At 37.8% G+C, this 16223-nt stretch overlaps 1 protein-coding gene across 2 annotated transcripts in view; it reads left to right on the top strand.

The window, feature by feature from the left end:
- The window catches only part of LOC136252407 (uncharacterized), a 38576-nt gene extending 30474 nt beyond the window's left edge, over positions 1-8102 (top strand). For both annotated transcript variants that reach the window (XM_066044839.1, XM_066044837.1), the window contains 2 exons: positions 5976-6155; positions 7574-8102. In XM_066044839.1, the coding sequence (XP_065900911.1) occupies positions 5976-6155; positions 7574-8010 (617 nt within the window). In that variant the 3' untranslated portion in view covers positions 8011-8102. The remainder of the gene's footprint in view (positions 1-5975; positions 6156-7573) is intronic.
- The last annotated feature ends 8121 nt before the right edge of the window (positions 8103-16223 follow it).

Genomic DNA, 16223 nt, shown 5'->3' with positions numbered 1-16223 from the left:
GTGTAAAATGGTGGCCTGCACTGCTTTGTTTAGCCTCCAGGCTTGCGGCTGTGGTCATTCAGTCAGGCAGCAATCAGTCTGTCTAAAATTCAAGTTTTGGCATACTTTTTAAAAAAATTCTATATCCAGCCACCTGTTAGTGTTTTGTTGTGTTTAATGCTGTTTTATGTATTATATGGACTACAGTAGTAATATTCCGTAAAGGTGATTTTCATCTCATAAGATATCTCTAGGATGATTTTTAAAGGTGGAATTTTGGGCAGCGCTCAAAAATTTCCCCTGGATTCGTTTAAATGGTATGGCCATATACTGTTTGATATCAGCCTGTGGTACCAAGCTGAGGTTATGAAAAGGATATAAAACAGTTAATAGATTGCAATATATTTGGATAAAACTCCGTGTTTTGGAAACTTTTAGTTTTGACCACCTGGAAATGCTCGATTTTACAAATCCCATACATATGTTTTAATATGAGTTGAAACACTGAGCAACGTGTGTTCAAATAGTTTGGTGCAATTCGCATAGTTAGATGCAATGTACACCTGTAGATGGAAGCCCTACTGTAGTTTATTAATGCTATCAGCAGAGAACCTTGACTGATGGCCATGGTAAAAAAACCTTTAGGATAAAAGGTAACACAATAGTGTACTCATTGTATGTTTATCAATGCACCAAAGGTTTTTTCTTAAGTGAACTAGAAACGTTTCTGTGAAAGATTTAGGGCTGTATATATAGCTGTAGCCAGTTTTCCATTATGCTTGACTGAAGGCATCAGGCAGGCAGGCAGGCAGGCAGGCAGGCAGGCAGGCATTAGAAAATTCTGTTGAATAATTTCTTTAAAAATTCTGTAGCAACTTGACAGAAACGTTTCAGGTCAATCTGAAGACACTTTGTGGCTTAATTTTACCAAACCAATACTGTCATGTTGTTCTGAGGAAAAATTGAGGCAGGTTTTGGGTTATATTATATCACGAGCCACGCCGCTGTCCCTACTATACAGTACTATTGTACTGTATGATAATCTGAAATTGTTTACTGTGAGCTCTATGGGAGCATTACAAAAGTAATCAAATAAACTCTGTAATACTACAACTTCTCTAGTATTCCATAGAATCAAAGCCAATATTACAAAATATCTCATCATTCCTTGCCATTCCTTCGCCAATGGAAAATGCATGTATTTTAAACTCCACACAAAAACACTTTAACTCACACAACAAAAGAAAGCTGTTGAATTTCTCTATCCCATACTGACCGTATTGCATGATAATTTTACCATAGTGACAGTTATTTATAACTGATGATGTCATAGTGCACACTCTGTACATTGAGCAATTAGAAATTTAATTTCCTCAAACACATTGAGCACCCCTTGATATAGTAGAGTTTAGTTTTTAGTCCTGAGCACGCTGCGCGGTCTTGAGTTGCAAATTTCAAGTATATTCAAAAACCTTGGAGTGAAGAGTAGTCAGTGAATAATCCAGAGGAAACTATCAGATTGAGATTACAAAATAAATGTTGGATAAGAGATCACGAGATTATGTCTAAATCATGAGGATTGTGCCTAAAGCATGAGAGTTGAAACCTCTTTAAAGTGGTCTCTTAGTAATTGTAATTGCATACTTAATGATTTAGTTTGCCATACATTAGTTCCAATAGGAAGGAGTGCAATCAATTTCAAATTGCATGGTTTGTTTTTGTAAATCCTACAGCATGGAGTGATATTATTATAAAACAATATGTGACCCGGTCTGCGAAAAGGGCTCTTATAGCCTTTCCAATTATCCATGTTTGGCTAATCATAACTCCTACTCTACTAAAGCTATCACCATGTAATTACACCCACAGCTACTGCCAGGTTAGGGTTGTTGAGTGACCAAATTGTAGGCTTGTACCATATTCACCAGTCAAGTTATGGGTTACCATATATATGCAATTGGAAAGGCTATAAGAGCCCTTTTCGCAGACCGGGTCACATATAGTCTTCTACAGCTGGTGGAAGCTTAGTATCAGTTATGCATGTCTGACAGTATCAGTAAGAAACTCAGTCTGTCAGTAGAAAATTCTGTCAAGTGAAATGTGTAATGTACATATGTAATGGCTGTGTATAGTTTTCAATGATTATAGTGGTGTGATTAATTACATATATGTGACCGAATTTGGAAAACCGTTGATATATATACACTAGTACTTTTGTAATAAAACGCATTTAAAAACTATGGTAGGGTCCGCAACGCGAAAAATCGATATCCTCCAATCAACTACCTAACTATTGTCATGTGTTAGGCTAAGTGTAACTTGAATAACACCAGCGTGGCAGCCAAGTTTGTCACTTTTTTCTGGTAGAAAACGATACAGATGTCTTAAAATCACGTGATTTTTTGTTGCAGCAGTTCGTAGGGTTCTTTGTATGCCACGATATTCACTCTCAACAGTGTTCAAATAGTCTATCATCAACTCAAAGTATTGGTAGTTTGATTTTATTGGTTGGTTTCTGGTTGCAGCACGATCTGTGCAGCTTTTTTGCAACAGACAAAATGTTTCTTCCTCTGGAGCACAGGACAAGCAGAGCAGCAACTGCGCCGTGGGTCAGCAATGAACAGTACTAGGTAAAGTACCTGCATGCGGAGTATGGTTATAATTGAAGCTTGTTAGCCATCTGGCTGAGCCATCTATATGCTGAAATTCGGCCAAAATGACGCGATTTTTGCAAACAAATACCAGAATGGTTGATGCATCAGTGAGACAGTCCCCAACAGCAAGGATACGAAGATTATAAACACCTAAGAATACGGTTATCTCGCCCAGCAAACGCACGGAGCAATCCAATGCATGAAATAGACACTCACGTGATTGACATTCAAATTGCGGAAATACCCATGAAGTTGCTTTCATTTCTGAATAGGAACCACGCAGTGTGCTCCTTTTTAAATATTTGTGTTAATTGTTTGCTCAGGCATGGTCTGGGCCAGTGCAGGTGTGTTTTATGCTGTGATCGCATCATAGGGAGAGTCTCAGACTGCTGGGCTAATCGAGATGCTGAACCTAATGCACACAAACTGATTGTCACTTGATTCCAAGTGATTGTAAGGTCATTGGAATGGATTATGGTTGTATTTTCCGAGATTTGAGTATCGATCACGTGAGTGCCTATTTCATGCATTGGATTGCTCTATGTGTTTACTGGGCGAGATAGCCGTATTCTTAGGTGTTTATAAGCTTCTTATCCTTGCTTTTGGAGACTGCCTCTTTTTTTTTCTTTTTTTTTTTAAAATAAGAACCAGCCCTAGTTGGCACTCCCATCCACCACACTCTACTCTACACTAAGATGTTCTATAAAATGGGTTTAGCCTATTCCTACACCTACAGAAACAGAACCTACAGAACACAGAATAGAAAAAAAGGAAATTGGGCTTAAACAGCCCCAAGACGCCCCTCCCCCAGTGCAAGGTCAACTGATGCTGGAGCATGACCCTTAAAGGGATGACCAGAGGAAGAACGAGAACCCCTTATGCACATGATGGCAGAGTGCAATAAGGAGAAGCCAAGACGGCAGCGAAGCCAGCTCATCATCCTACAGTAGGGTGATTTCCACTTACAAGATAGGAGGAAGGCCAGGCGCTTGTAAGCCACAGTGGTGGAGGCACCCATGCCTCCAGAAGTTGGACTGTCTCACTGATGTATCAACCATTCTGGTGTTTGTTTCAGGGACGTAGCTAGCCAGAACATGATGGAGGGGCAGGCATGCCCCCACGAAACGCTCAAAATTATTCATGATTGCAAAAAGGGTTAATGACCCAATGGTGGGCTAGCCAACATACGGTGTTGTATTATTACAGCTTACACAACTAGCTACGTAACTATTTCAGTACTGATTGCTTATCACGTATCAATGATTCAATGGAGGTATAATTCGTCGAGCATCATCGAACGTGCCACAACTGTACTCCAACAAATTCATCCACAGTCCGGTAGAGCTATATTGTTAATATTTTAGTGTTAATACAAATTACTTTACGTTAGCCACAGCTTTTGCTGCAGTCCTAGCACATTGCTGACAGGATGACACGTTCACTCACTTCACTCGGCGAAATCAAATGCCACGTATTGCATGAAACTGATCCCACCTGTCTTTCTTGCTAGTAGAACTTGAAAGCTTGTGACTGATCTGCCTGACTGACTGATAAAGTAAAAAATAGACTACACTGCCGTACAAAGATCGATCCTCAATGATCCAAATCCAAAATCCTTCCAGCATTCATTATACCATTATGTGTGTGTTAATTGATGTTTTTGTATTGTTGTGCAGTTTTGTAATTATTTGTTTGTTGTATATTTTTGTAGTTGTAGTGTTCTTTTTTGTGGCTGACACCTTGTACAGGCTTTGCCTTTTGTGTATGCCTTCCATTGTGGTAAATTTGATAATAATAATAATAATAATCTAGTGTGATCGACTCGAGAAACTAAACTTGGTACATTTAACACTTTATCACCTCGTAGGCAGTAGGTTCGTAGCGTCATCTGGTCTCCTTTGTCACTTGTGAGTTGCGACTCCTGCCGCGGCGAGGTCCTTAGAGCGGGGCACTCTTCAGATTCGAAAATGTTCTATCACGTGAGTAATCTAGAAGTGTGTCTCTAATATTTTCATTCGGTGGATTCACGAGCGAGTTGAATGTTGTGTGTGCGCGTTCACTAGCAACCTCTGGTGATACCGCGTAGTAGCGCACATAATTTAGTCTTTTGCGTGTCAGTTTAATACTGGTAAGCTTGTGACGGAGGTTAAAAAAAAACAACAACCACTACGGTGATGGGGGGGGGGGGGCAGATGCGTCCCCTTGCCCCCCCTTGGCTACGCCTCTGGTTTGTTTACAAAAATCGCGTCATTTTGGCCGAATTTCAGCATATAGATGGTTCAGCCAGATGGCTAACAAGCTTCAATTATAACCATACTCCGCATGCAGGTACTTTACTTAGTACTGGCCATTGCTGACCCACGGCGCAGTTGCTGCTCTGCTTGTCCTGTGCTCCAGAGGAAGAAACATTTTGTCTGTCGCCAAAAAGCTGCACAGATCGTGCTGCAACCAGAAACCAACCAATAAAATCAAACCACCAATACTTTGAGTTGATGATAGACTACTTGAACAATGTTGAGAGTGAATATCGTGGCATACGAAGAACCCTACGAACTGCTGCAACGAAAAATCACGTGATTTTAAGACATCTGTATCGTTTTCTACCAGAAAAAAGTGACAAACTTGGCTGCCACGCTGGTGTTATTCAAGTTACACTTAGCCTAACACATGACAATAGTTAGGTAGTTGATTGGAGGATATCGATTTTTCGCGTTGCGGACCCAAACTATGGGGAAAAAACGCAAGCTCCAGAAAAAAAATTTACTTAAGTTTTTATCGCCTCACTGGTGGGCGAATTAAGCCTCCAATGGATACATCCTGGGCATCATCGTGTTCTCCTGTTCATAGGGAGTACAAAAATCTTTGTTTCATCTCCATGCACGAAAGGATTTCAAAGTTATAGACATTTGTTTACGTTTCGCTGACGAAAGAATTTACCGACGATCGTTTTTCAGTGAATTTGCTTTTTTTCTCGAACACAGAAGCATGCCTGGGAAAAATCTATTCATTGGTGGATGCACAAATTCATGGCGAACACAATGAGCAAAAATTTAATTTCGTACGCTATTGTATCAGTAAGTTATGATGGTTTATGTAAGAGCCTGTAGATTTTTTTCTCAATAACTTCAGTCATTATCAGTTTATTTGCTCGTCCGGCTGTCTAGTGCTGTATTTCCAACGCTGCTTAACTTATGAAGCTGAAACTTAGCTAGTCCATTCCTCTGTTCCTGTAGAAAACAAAGAACAAATAAAATGCATTTTGAAAATTGTGCGGATATCGACAGTTTTTAAAATTAGGTAACATATTCAGTAAATTTAGTGTAATTTTTTTAAATCATCCAGTATCTCAAGCAAGTGACAGTGAAGGATCACTTAGTGTTGTTGTTGGTGGAACAGTAGGAGGACTGACAGTTATTGTATTCATCATTATAGTAGTGTTAATTGTATTGATTTATATAAGACGATCACATCAGAAGAAGTCATATCCTGTTAAGGCTGGGATTACTAGCAACATATATGATGGTAAGACTATAATATGTACCGTAAATAATTATTAGGCCGTTCATGGTGTAGATGATGATAAGATTGCAGCTAGTCACACACTTAAGAGATGCATATGTAAATATGTGTGTTTGCAGCACATAATATGTACAGCATTTCACTTTTATACATACCAAGTCAGAGATTAGAGGTAGTTTATATTTAATATAGCCCAAGTCCAAATTTGAGGTATTTATATGCATGGTAAACTTCCATTGACCGATCATTAGGGTAACCTTATACAGTAACTGTATTATTAGGGCCAGATCATGAAAGTTTGGGGCTTTTCTGACCAAACCTGCCTCACTTACCTTCATGGCACTTTGGCAGTATTGGTTAGGTATAACCAAGCTGAAAAGTGCCTTCAGTATCACCTGAAATTCTTCCAATGGGTTGCTACAATTTTTAATGACTTGGTGGAATTTTGTACTGACTGGCTGTCTGACTGATGCCTTCAAACAAGTGTAACTCAGTAATGGTAAAGGATACAAACTTGATTTTTTCTGTTCAACATTGCTTGAACCAGACAGGTGCGACATACCACAGTACGTCAATACATGCTTCCTGGACTTACCTGTGTCCTCCTTTGTGTCCCATTTATCTTTGCTGACAGTGCAAGGCATTGATTCATGCTTGTTCCATGCGACAGCTTCCCTGCAAATTGTCTGAGTTTTCCGTTGTGACTGGATTGATAGCAGCAGTCTTTCTTGTAGACTAAGTGTTCTTCATTTTGTAATGAGCTGAACATAGCTGAAAACAAAGCGTTATGGCCACTTCACTTAATTAATAGGGCATGCATTCAAATGACAACAATAAACCTGGTGTCATTCTTTCTTCTAGTGTGGTGGTATGAGCAGATTCACCAGTCATGTTAAAGAAAAGTAAAACAAGTTCAAAGAAAAATCAGAAATTTTGTTTGATTAGGGATCAAAGAAATCAAATGAGTGAAACAAGGGAGGTTGCCTGCATGTGAAAATAATTTATACTGGTGGACATTTAATCCCTAGCTCAGCCATGAGTATAGACTGAGTCAGGGATTAAAAACCCACATGTATACGTACCTTCAGGTGTTAGCCACCTCCCTTGTTTCACTACTTTTTTTATTTCTTTAAACTTAAAATTCCTAATTTGTGACCAAGTTTGAGATAACCTAGCTTTCACACAAAATTCAAACTCACATTTTTGCCGCAAATGGAGGCAGGCAGGCAGGCAGGGAGGAGGGCAGACCAAAAAGTGGGTTTTCATGATTTTTAAGTTAATGATGGTGCTTCTCCAAGTGTTTCCTTGCATTTAACATTAGGTTAGACACATTTACACTGTCCCATAAAGTGGAATTCATTGTTTGTGCAAAATATTTTTCTATTATAATGAATTATTTCTCCCACTTGTGGAATACACAGAAAAGAACACAAAGGAAGAACATTATAGTGAGATAGTGTTACCTCAATTGCACCGTGATGATACTATCAAGATGGACTCTAATCCATCATATGGGTCATACACAGGACAGGGTTCTAATATTGCTATAGAATCTAATCAATCATATGGTTCGAAAAAACCTAACAGGAATGTAACTAAAGATCAGTATGATTATGCCCGACCCACTGAATTCACTAATCACCCATCACATCATGACAGAGAAAATCATGTCTACATGGAGCCATATGGAGTAATCAGAGGAGAGGGTAATAGTAACATGGGTTGTGACATTACTATGGAGTCTAATCCATCATATGGAGTAGTCACAAGGATGGAAACTAACACCAAAACTACTCCAGGCTCTGATGTTACCATTACTACTAAACCAGCTTATGGTAATGTAAAAACAAAAAAGTAGATCCCTGAATATTACTGTAGTATAGCTATATATATATATACATATGCTTATGTAAACACTTATTATGTACATGTGATATGTTATATATTTAACATGGTCCACCACTGCATTTTGGCTTATGAGTGCATGCTGCTATTACGTATGTATTTCATTATTGACACTCACAATAAAGACACATGCATGATAGTACTGAGACACGCAGCTAGCAAAATAAAAAGTGTAACCATCAAATAAACAAGTAGTGAATGTGGTCGTGCATGCATGCACACAGAATAGACTCTTAAATTTCTATAGAGTTAAAACTGCTGAGCTGTTAGATCAGAATAATTTGCTAATTAAATTAAACACAATACTATAGTCAGTACGCATTCACCTGAACCCCTGCCAAATATCAAAGAGGTGACCATGTGTTCACTCCCAATGGTTTTGTACTGGAACAAGCATGTTTTCATGTTGTAAACATGTTTGCGCACCTGAATCATCTCTATGAGATATTTTCAAAGCATCACAACTCATTGTTGCCCATATCAAAGCACTTTTTTGATAAACAGCATAAACAATTCTGGCACTTAAACACTTCACCGTCCTACTAATTATAAATTTTTGGGCAGCTGACCCATATAACAAGAGTTATTAACAAGAAGAAAGGACTCAAGTGAATGCAAACAGACTATAATAAATAAACCGATGCCTCCATATTATAACATTATAGTATATCTGTAATAAAGTTTCTACTACACTCATTAATAAGCTATATGCTAGTCTTGCCAGATTTAATTGTTTCATGTATGTAGTTAATTATTAGAGAAACAACTATATAATACCACTATTTCAAATTCTTTGAGGTGCAATGAGTCTGAATGGTGGCATGGTACAAAAAGACCTGTATAGCTAATTATCAAACACTGAACCCAGACATGACAATGTGACTGAGCCAGCATTGTATTAGCTATTCAGTTGTTTCAAGCAGTGTTTTATTTAGCACATGCATACATGGTTGTAATACATACAGCTTTTCATGAAGTTATATACTAGTCTACATTGTGTTTTTGTCAGTAGAAAAAAATTCTGCGGTCTTGTAAAAGCATAAAATCTAACTGGCAAAAAGTATGGTTATATGAACAATTCCAGTTCCAGTATTAGTTCCAGTACTTGATGAAATTTCTTTATAGTTCTAGTTCTAGTTCCAGTTCCATGCAGTCTTAAGAAAAGCAAAATTATTGTTCCAGTTTTAGTTCTAAAACTGGAATAAAAAGGGCTGGAACTATACTTATTTTAGTTCCAGTACTGAGTACTGGAACAACACTACCCACCAACCCCAGGTCAGGCAATGGGTGAGGATTTGTAAGGAATTTCATCACCCTAACTCATCCCCAGAGGGGGCATATGCTTTTGCAACCAGAATTAACCATATTTTCTAGACCTGGGGTAGGTACTGTATATGTAGGACATGACATTGCATATTGATAAGCGCATAACTTAGTAACCAAATCAAAGAACTTTGATAGAATTAATGGGTTAACTTTGACAATGAAATTTACCTAATGTAATTTGAAGCATTTAACTATTGTTATTCATGGGGTCTGGAAGCCCAGATAGAAGCCCATTTTAGACTATTGTTTTTTATTATGTTTTAGCTACTTACAGCTTTTAAAGGAAATTAAGGCAACTGTTTTAGAGTAGCTGACTGCTCTATAAGAGTATCTCGACCTTTTCTTGCAAGCATTGTCCAAGTGAGGGGGGGCATGCCCCCTCCCCTATTTCCACTGCCTATGGTGTGCAGGCTCAAATAAAAAAAAATCTATACACTGAAAGTTAAATTCATAATTATAGCCTCAAGCCACTATTATATTTAAATATATTAATTTTGTAACTTGCCATTATACTATATTCATGATAATTAAAGCATATATACAGTTATTGCTTTTAGAAGGTAAAATTACTATATGTGTGCTGTAATCCAAAATGGGTAACTGCAGGGTGTACATGTCTCAAAATTATTATACTCATATATCAGCAATAATAATGTAGATGCCACTTTATGTCATAAGTGGCTAGGTGACTATCTGAAATTGTAAACTTTTTTGCACCACTATACTGGTGACAAATATGACACATTAGCCTCTAGAACATGATTCATTGTCAGACTAAGTTCATACATCAGTCTATACAATGTACGTTCATGATACTGTGCAAAGTGTTTCTACTGTATATATGCATAGTTATGAATATTACTGGCCACTCCACTGGAACAAAATGGATGGAATACAAGACACATGGCCAGGGGCGGATCTAGGATTATAAAAGGGGGGGGGCTAACTGAAGGTTTAATCTCTTGGGTAGAGGTGTGCGAAGCATACTTCCCAGCAAGCTTTGCATGCTGGAACTAGGGGGGTCTGGGGGCATGCCCCCCCAGGAAAATTTTGAAAAATAGATGCTAAAATACTGCAATTTGGAGATATTTCCACATAAAATTCATAATATTTTCTGCCTGTAGATATTTTATATACTGCCTTTAGATTATAGGTATTGCTCTCTGAAGCTTTTTGCTAATGGAAAAGTTTGGGTAGGTACAGACAACCAAGTACATGATGCACCCCTCTCACAATTGCACAACACTGAATAGGTGCATGTTAGAATAAGAATGTTGAAAGTGAAACATTTTGAAATTTGAACAATACAGGATTGAATCTGAGAGTATTTTCAATGGAAATTGTGTACCTGAATTAAGTATTGCCATACATATTAACTACACAAGTAGATGAATGAAGCCCTTTAAACAGACCAATGCACTTCATTGTACGTTTAGGTGCAGGCAGATTTGGAAAAATTCCATAACAGAACCAACTACATGTTTCCAGTGAATGTTCTATTAGAGTAGTTAGCTGACTGCTCTATTAGAGTATCTCGATCTTGTACACCTCCAATGCTGATTCGGGTTCTTGTTGCATAAACTTTAGCATAAATCCACTGATAGTACCTTGGAAAGATGTTTATAAGGTGGTTTTATGAGTATTTGTATTATTAGTGATCATATAATTATGCTAAGACAAAATTTCATTATACTACTCAATAGGGATGCGGCGATTATGCCGGCATAATTTCGAGCATAATAGGTATGTGTGGGAATCAGGAATTATGCAAGCATTTTGAGGTGATTATAAAACTTTAACAGTAGGAAAATCTGCAGATTACAAAATTCCGTTTAAAAAGATTGAGATACTCTAATAGAGCAGTCAGAAACTCTAATAGAACAGTCACTGAATATTGTTTACTCTAATAAAGCAGTCACATTGAAACGAAATACTCTAATACAGCAACCAGCTAAAGAATTCAAGACTATTTGAAGCTTAAACATCAATGAAAATGGCCTGATACAGCAATAAACTGGCATTATTAGCCGATTGTGGTGGCATAATTTTGGGAATAATGGGCAATTCTCAAAAGCATAATAGGTGATTTTTTGAGCACTGCTCAAAAGCATAATGCTCAATTATTGGAGCATAATAGCCTCATGCCTACTACTCAACATATTGATCAAGTAAAGCCTAAATATGAAGGGGGGGGGGCTTCAGCCCCCTCCCTGGATCCGCCCCTGAATTGGCAGTAACCAAACAGAAATAATTTTATTCATCATTAATTGAATGTTTATGTTAAGACAAAAGGATCAGTTCCTCCAAGCAAACTGAAGAAGTTTGATATTCCCAATCCAATGTCACCAAGTTTCAGCTATATACACATTTCTGGCTCCCTGTATTCACAGGCCTTTAGCCTTCTCTAGTGCGATATCATTCACAGAATAAATACATCATTTTTTGTTCCCAATTTGCTCTCCACCCATGTATGTCTGAATGATTACTCCCACAGTATGCACATCCTGCAGTGCCACATTTAATGCACAATTGTGACTGGCTTTTGGAGAATCACCCCTATGGGCACATTGTTGATTCAGAGAAAAGCGTATTTTTAATAATTTAAAGCATTGTTACTCACCAGCCTTGGCAGCTACACGTATGTATATTTCACTAAAGGTGGAACAATTCATAACCTTTAAAAGTACCTGGTGGCCAAGGTAATTACTGTAGAGTTTCATTTTAGATAAGTTTTTTTTCACCAGTGTTTCTGTATCACGAGTCCTCAAAAAGGGGTGGGGGGTGGCGGCGCGAGCAAGAGATAGACTACAAAATGGACGAGGATGGTAATTGAAGGCACCAGACCACAAAACAGCCCATCAGAGGCAGGAAATTGACTGAAATGTCACAAAACAGACATACATCGCACATACAGCTCCCTGCTCATCTGTCCAGAGTGTATGGACACCCCAAAGCACTTTCCTGTTGTTCACAGACCTGTACAGACATGCATCTGGCGTGGTTATACAGGCTGCCAGAAAACTGTCCACCAAAAGCAGACCTGACAAGTTGTAGGCGAGTTTCATATTGAAATTGTTAGCCTGACAGTGCAGCAACTTCATGCTGGTGTTATCTCACTTTTGGTTCTTGCGCCCATATGGTTGGTTTTGCAAAATCCAGTCACAATTATATTCCACAATAATAGCTACAAGTTTTTAAATGATGTCACCTACTAAAAAGCTCTACACATCATTTTTAGGCTCTGTTCTTTTCATAAATGGAAACATATCTCTTTTTTACTGCATGCCAGCACAAAGCACCTCAAGCTCCTAGTGACATTGTTGCTCAGCAAAAATAGCAAAGCAAAGTTACTGGAAGAATTCCACAATCTAAGTACATATATTATCACTACTGTCAACATCCCTTCATGCAATCTATGTATTACCATTTTGCAGATACCTGATGAAATTATTGTGTTGCTAAATAACCAGCACTTGACTTAATCAAGAAAACTTTTGGCGTTGTATTTTTAGTTTATGTACATACTATAACAGTTAACTAGCTGTAGTACTTGTATTAGGATGTTGGTCGAATTTCAGAGAAATCATATTACAACACACAAGTCAACCAATAACAACACTGGTGTTAATAGTAAAGTACCAAAACACACATTGTATAGAAAAGGACAAAGACACAATAAAAGAATCTCATTACAAGGCCATTACAAGTTCATGAATACAGTAAGGTAAAGGAAATTGCAATTACAAAATGGAAATGGTTAACTACTAAAAGTAAACACACAATAGCAACTAAAGTGTGTGCATAAGTTGTTTGGGCAAAAGAGTTCACAGTCTGATGGCTTCAGTGCAACTATATTGCTATGTACTAATTTCCTCCCCCAGTGAACTGCTAGGTGAGTAATCTGTAGTCAGCTATTTGCCTTAGCCAATGGACATGACAGACACTGTCCTACAATGACAGTTACCTTTAGTTACCTTGCTGTGATGATGTAGATGGTAGGGTGTCGACATTGAATGTGTGGTGGTAATAATGTCTGATGAAAGAGAAATGTCTGAGGTAAGAGTTGTATCAGATGAAAATTTGCTGTCTATGTAAATCTGTCAAGACAATGAAGAACGTTACCTGTAAGAAATGTCCAAAGTATATGTTTATGATGTCTGTTTAAAGCCCAAAAACTATTAATAAATTGTATATATTGTGTTTATGTGATGAAAAATTCACCTGGCAAGTAGTCTCATGTGCTAACTCAACAGCAGTGTACTTTAGGTCCTGGTGTGAGTATGCTTTGGTCCAGTGGGAGGTACTGTATCAGTCTGGTAAATACTCTTCAATTGACAGTGAAATCACTCTACTAGCTCACCAAATGAGATGCTGTTCGAATTTGTTGTATACTAAGGAGTTTTAATTGTGTCCATAAAGAAGATTCAAATTGATGTCCTCTGTCAGTGGTGATAGTTGATGACATGCCAAACCTAGCAATCCAACCACCAATGAACGGCTTATGCTACAGTCTCAGATGTGATATATCTATTGGCTTCTGGTTCTGGCCATCTGATGAATGTGTATTATGTTGGTTGAGCTTTGTAACTTAGACAGAAAATAACCTCTTTCCGGAATATGTCATGCAAGTGCACGTGTGAGGGAGGTAAGTATATAAAGTCAAATGTGTGAACACAAGTTTAATTCTACGCTGTCATTTCGTAAGTAACCTTGTGATGTTTGTAGTGGTCCTAATAGGTCCAGCAATGTGCATTTGGTCAAAATAGCCATCTGTTATTAAATGCCATCCCACTAGGGACCTGTGAGAAGGCTAAAGCATCTGGAGCATTGAATGTTGCAAGTGGTGTGACACTGTGCATGGCAATGAATCTCGGATCATTGACACTGAATATGTGGGAAAACCCACCAGCATATGTCCATTCCTGGCCAGAAAAAACAAGCCATCAGGCATTGGATATGGCTCTGATACCTGGGTGAGATAAACTTAATTATGCCAGGACATCAAACACTGTACGATTGAATTGTTCAAATGTAGGATCCTGGAGTTTTTAGAAACATTGCACTAAACAGTGTACATATATTGGGCATACAACTTTTGCAAACAGATGGTAGCATTGTTGGGTTGGGACATCATGAAAAACAGGAACCGTTTGTCTGTCAGGGTCACCAAACTAAAGCTCAGACTCGAGAGAAGTCACTCCTACTCACAAGTCAGTCAATATCAGAACTTACTGAAGTATAACATACACACAATGAATACAAAGGTTAAGACACAGTAAAAAGAATATGGCTATATACGAGGAAATTACAAGTTCTTAAGTTACTGTACAAAACAGAAAAGGGTAACTACTAAAAAGATAGATATAATTATACACAGTAGGGCTGAGCGATAGTGAAATTTTCACTGTCCGAACGATATCAAGACACTGTTCACAATAGACGATAGTAAAATGATAGTGATAATTTACCTATTTCCTATTAGTTGCTTTCAAAGAGAGTTGTTTCATTTCATTTCATTTTATTAATTAGCAGAGCCCCTAAAGGGGTAAACGCTAATACAAAAATTTATTTAGTTATTAGTTAATACAAGTTTAAAATCTGCAAGAGATAGGTTATTAATGTTATTGATTTGGAGACTGTTCCATTCAGGTATCGTTTTGGGGAAGAAGGAGAATTTGTAAGTATCACAAGAGGTTTGAATGTGGTAAAATTTACAGCCAGGGATGATTTGATCTAGTTGATGTCAGTCTTGCGGGTGAGGGTAAATATTGTTCAGGTATTAATTGAAGATGATTTACAACTTTGAATAGTAGGATTAATCTAAGATATTTGCGATGACTTTGGAGTGTTGGCCATTTCAAATCATTTAGCATCACAGTTACACTGTCCAAATTATTATTCCATGGTTTGTTGAGAACAAATCTTGCTGCTCTGCATTGAACTGACTCTAGTTTGTTGATGTCTGTTTGATGGTGAGGGTCCCAAATAGGAGCACAATATTCAAGTAGTGGAAGCACTAGTTGTTTGTATGCTTGTTCTTTCAAGTAAGTAGGGCAGGTTCTTAGATTTCTTTGTAGGAATCCCAGTGTTCGATTTGCTTTGTTACAAGTATACAGGATGTGAGTTTGCCATGACAGTTTTTCATTGATCCAGACTCCAAGATATTCATGTTCTTTCACTGACTTTAGTTGAGTTTCATACATTGTATAGGTGTAGTTACTTGTAGTGTGGAGATGTGATATTCGTAAAATGTTACATTTGGATATATTAAATTCCATTTGCCAGGTTGTAGCCCACTTGGATAGCTGGTTTAAGTCTTGTTGTAATGTTGTATGGTCTTCGGGAGTGTTTATGGTTCTATATATTATTATACAGTCATCTGCAAATAGACGAAGTTGGCTTTGTATACCATTAGCTATGCCATTGATGTACACAAGGAAAAGTGTTGGGCCAAGTACAGACCCTTGAGGTACTCCAGAATTGACCTTGCATGGGGAAGATAATGCACCATTTATAGTTACTTGTTGAGAACGATCTGATAAGAAAGCTGCAAGCCACGATAAAGTGTCACCAGTAATACCATAGAACTCAAGTTTTTGCAGGAGTCGTTGGTGGGGTACCTTGTCAAACGCTTTGGAAAAATCAAGCATGCAGGTGTCAACTTGTTTTTTGTCATTTATAGCCTTAGCAAAATCGTCAATAATGGTTAGGAGTTGTGTTTCACATGGGTGTCTAGATCTGAAATCGTACTGATGTTTCAATAAAATATTGTGGGTATCAAGATGATTCATTATGTGACTACATATTATATGTTCTAAATTTTTGCAGATTATGGATGTT

This window comes from Dysidea avara, chromosome 4 (assembly GCF_963678975.1).
Source record: "Dysidea avara chromosome 4, odDysAvar1.4, whole genome shotgun sequence".
Classification (NCBI taxonomy): Eukaryota; Metazoa; Porifera; class Demospongiae; order Dictyoceratida; family Dysideidae; genus Dysidea; species Dysidea avara.
The sequence above is the reverse complement of the archived record's forward strand: the minus strand, read 5'-3'. Positions and strand labels throughout refer to the sequence as shown.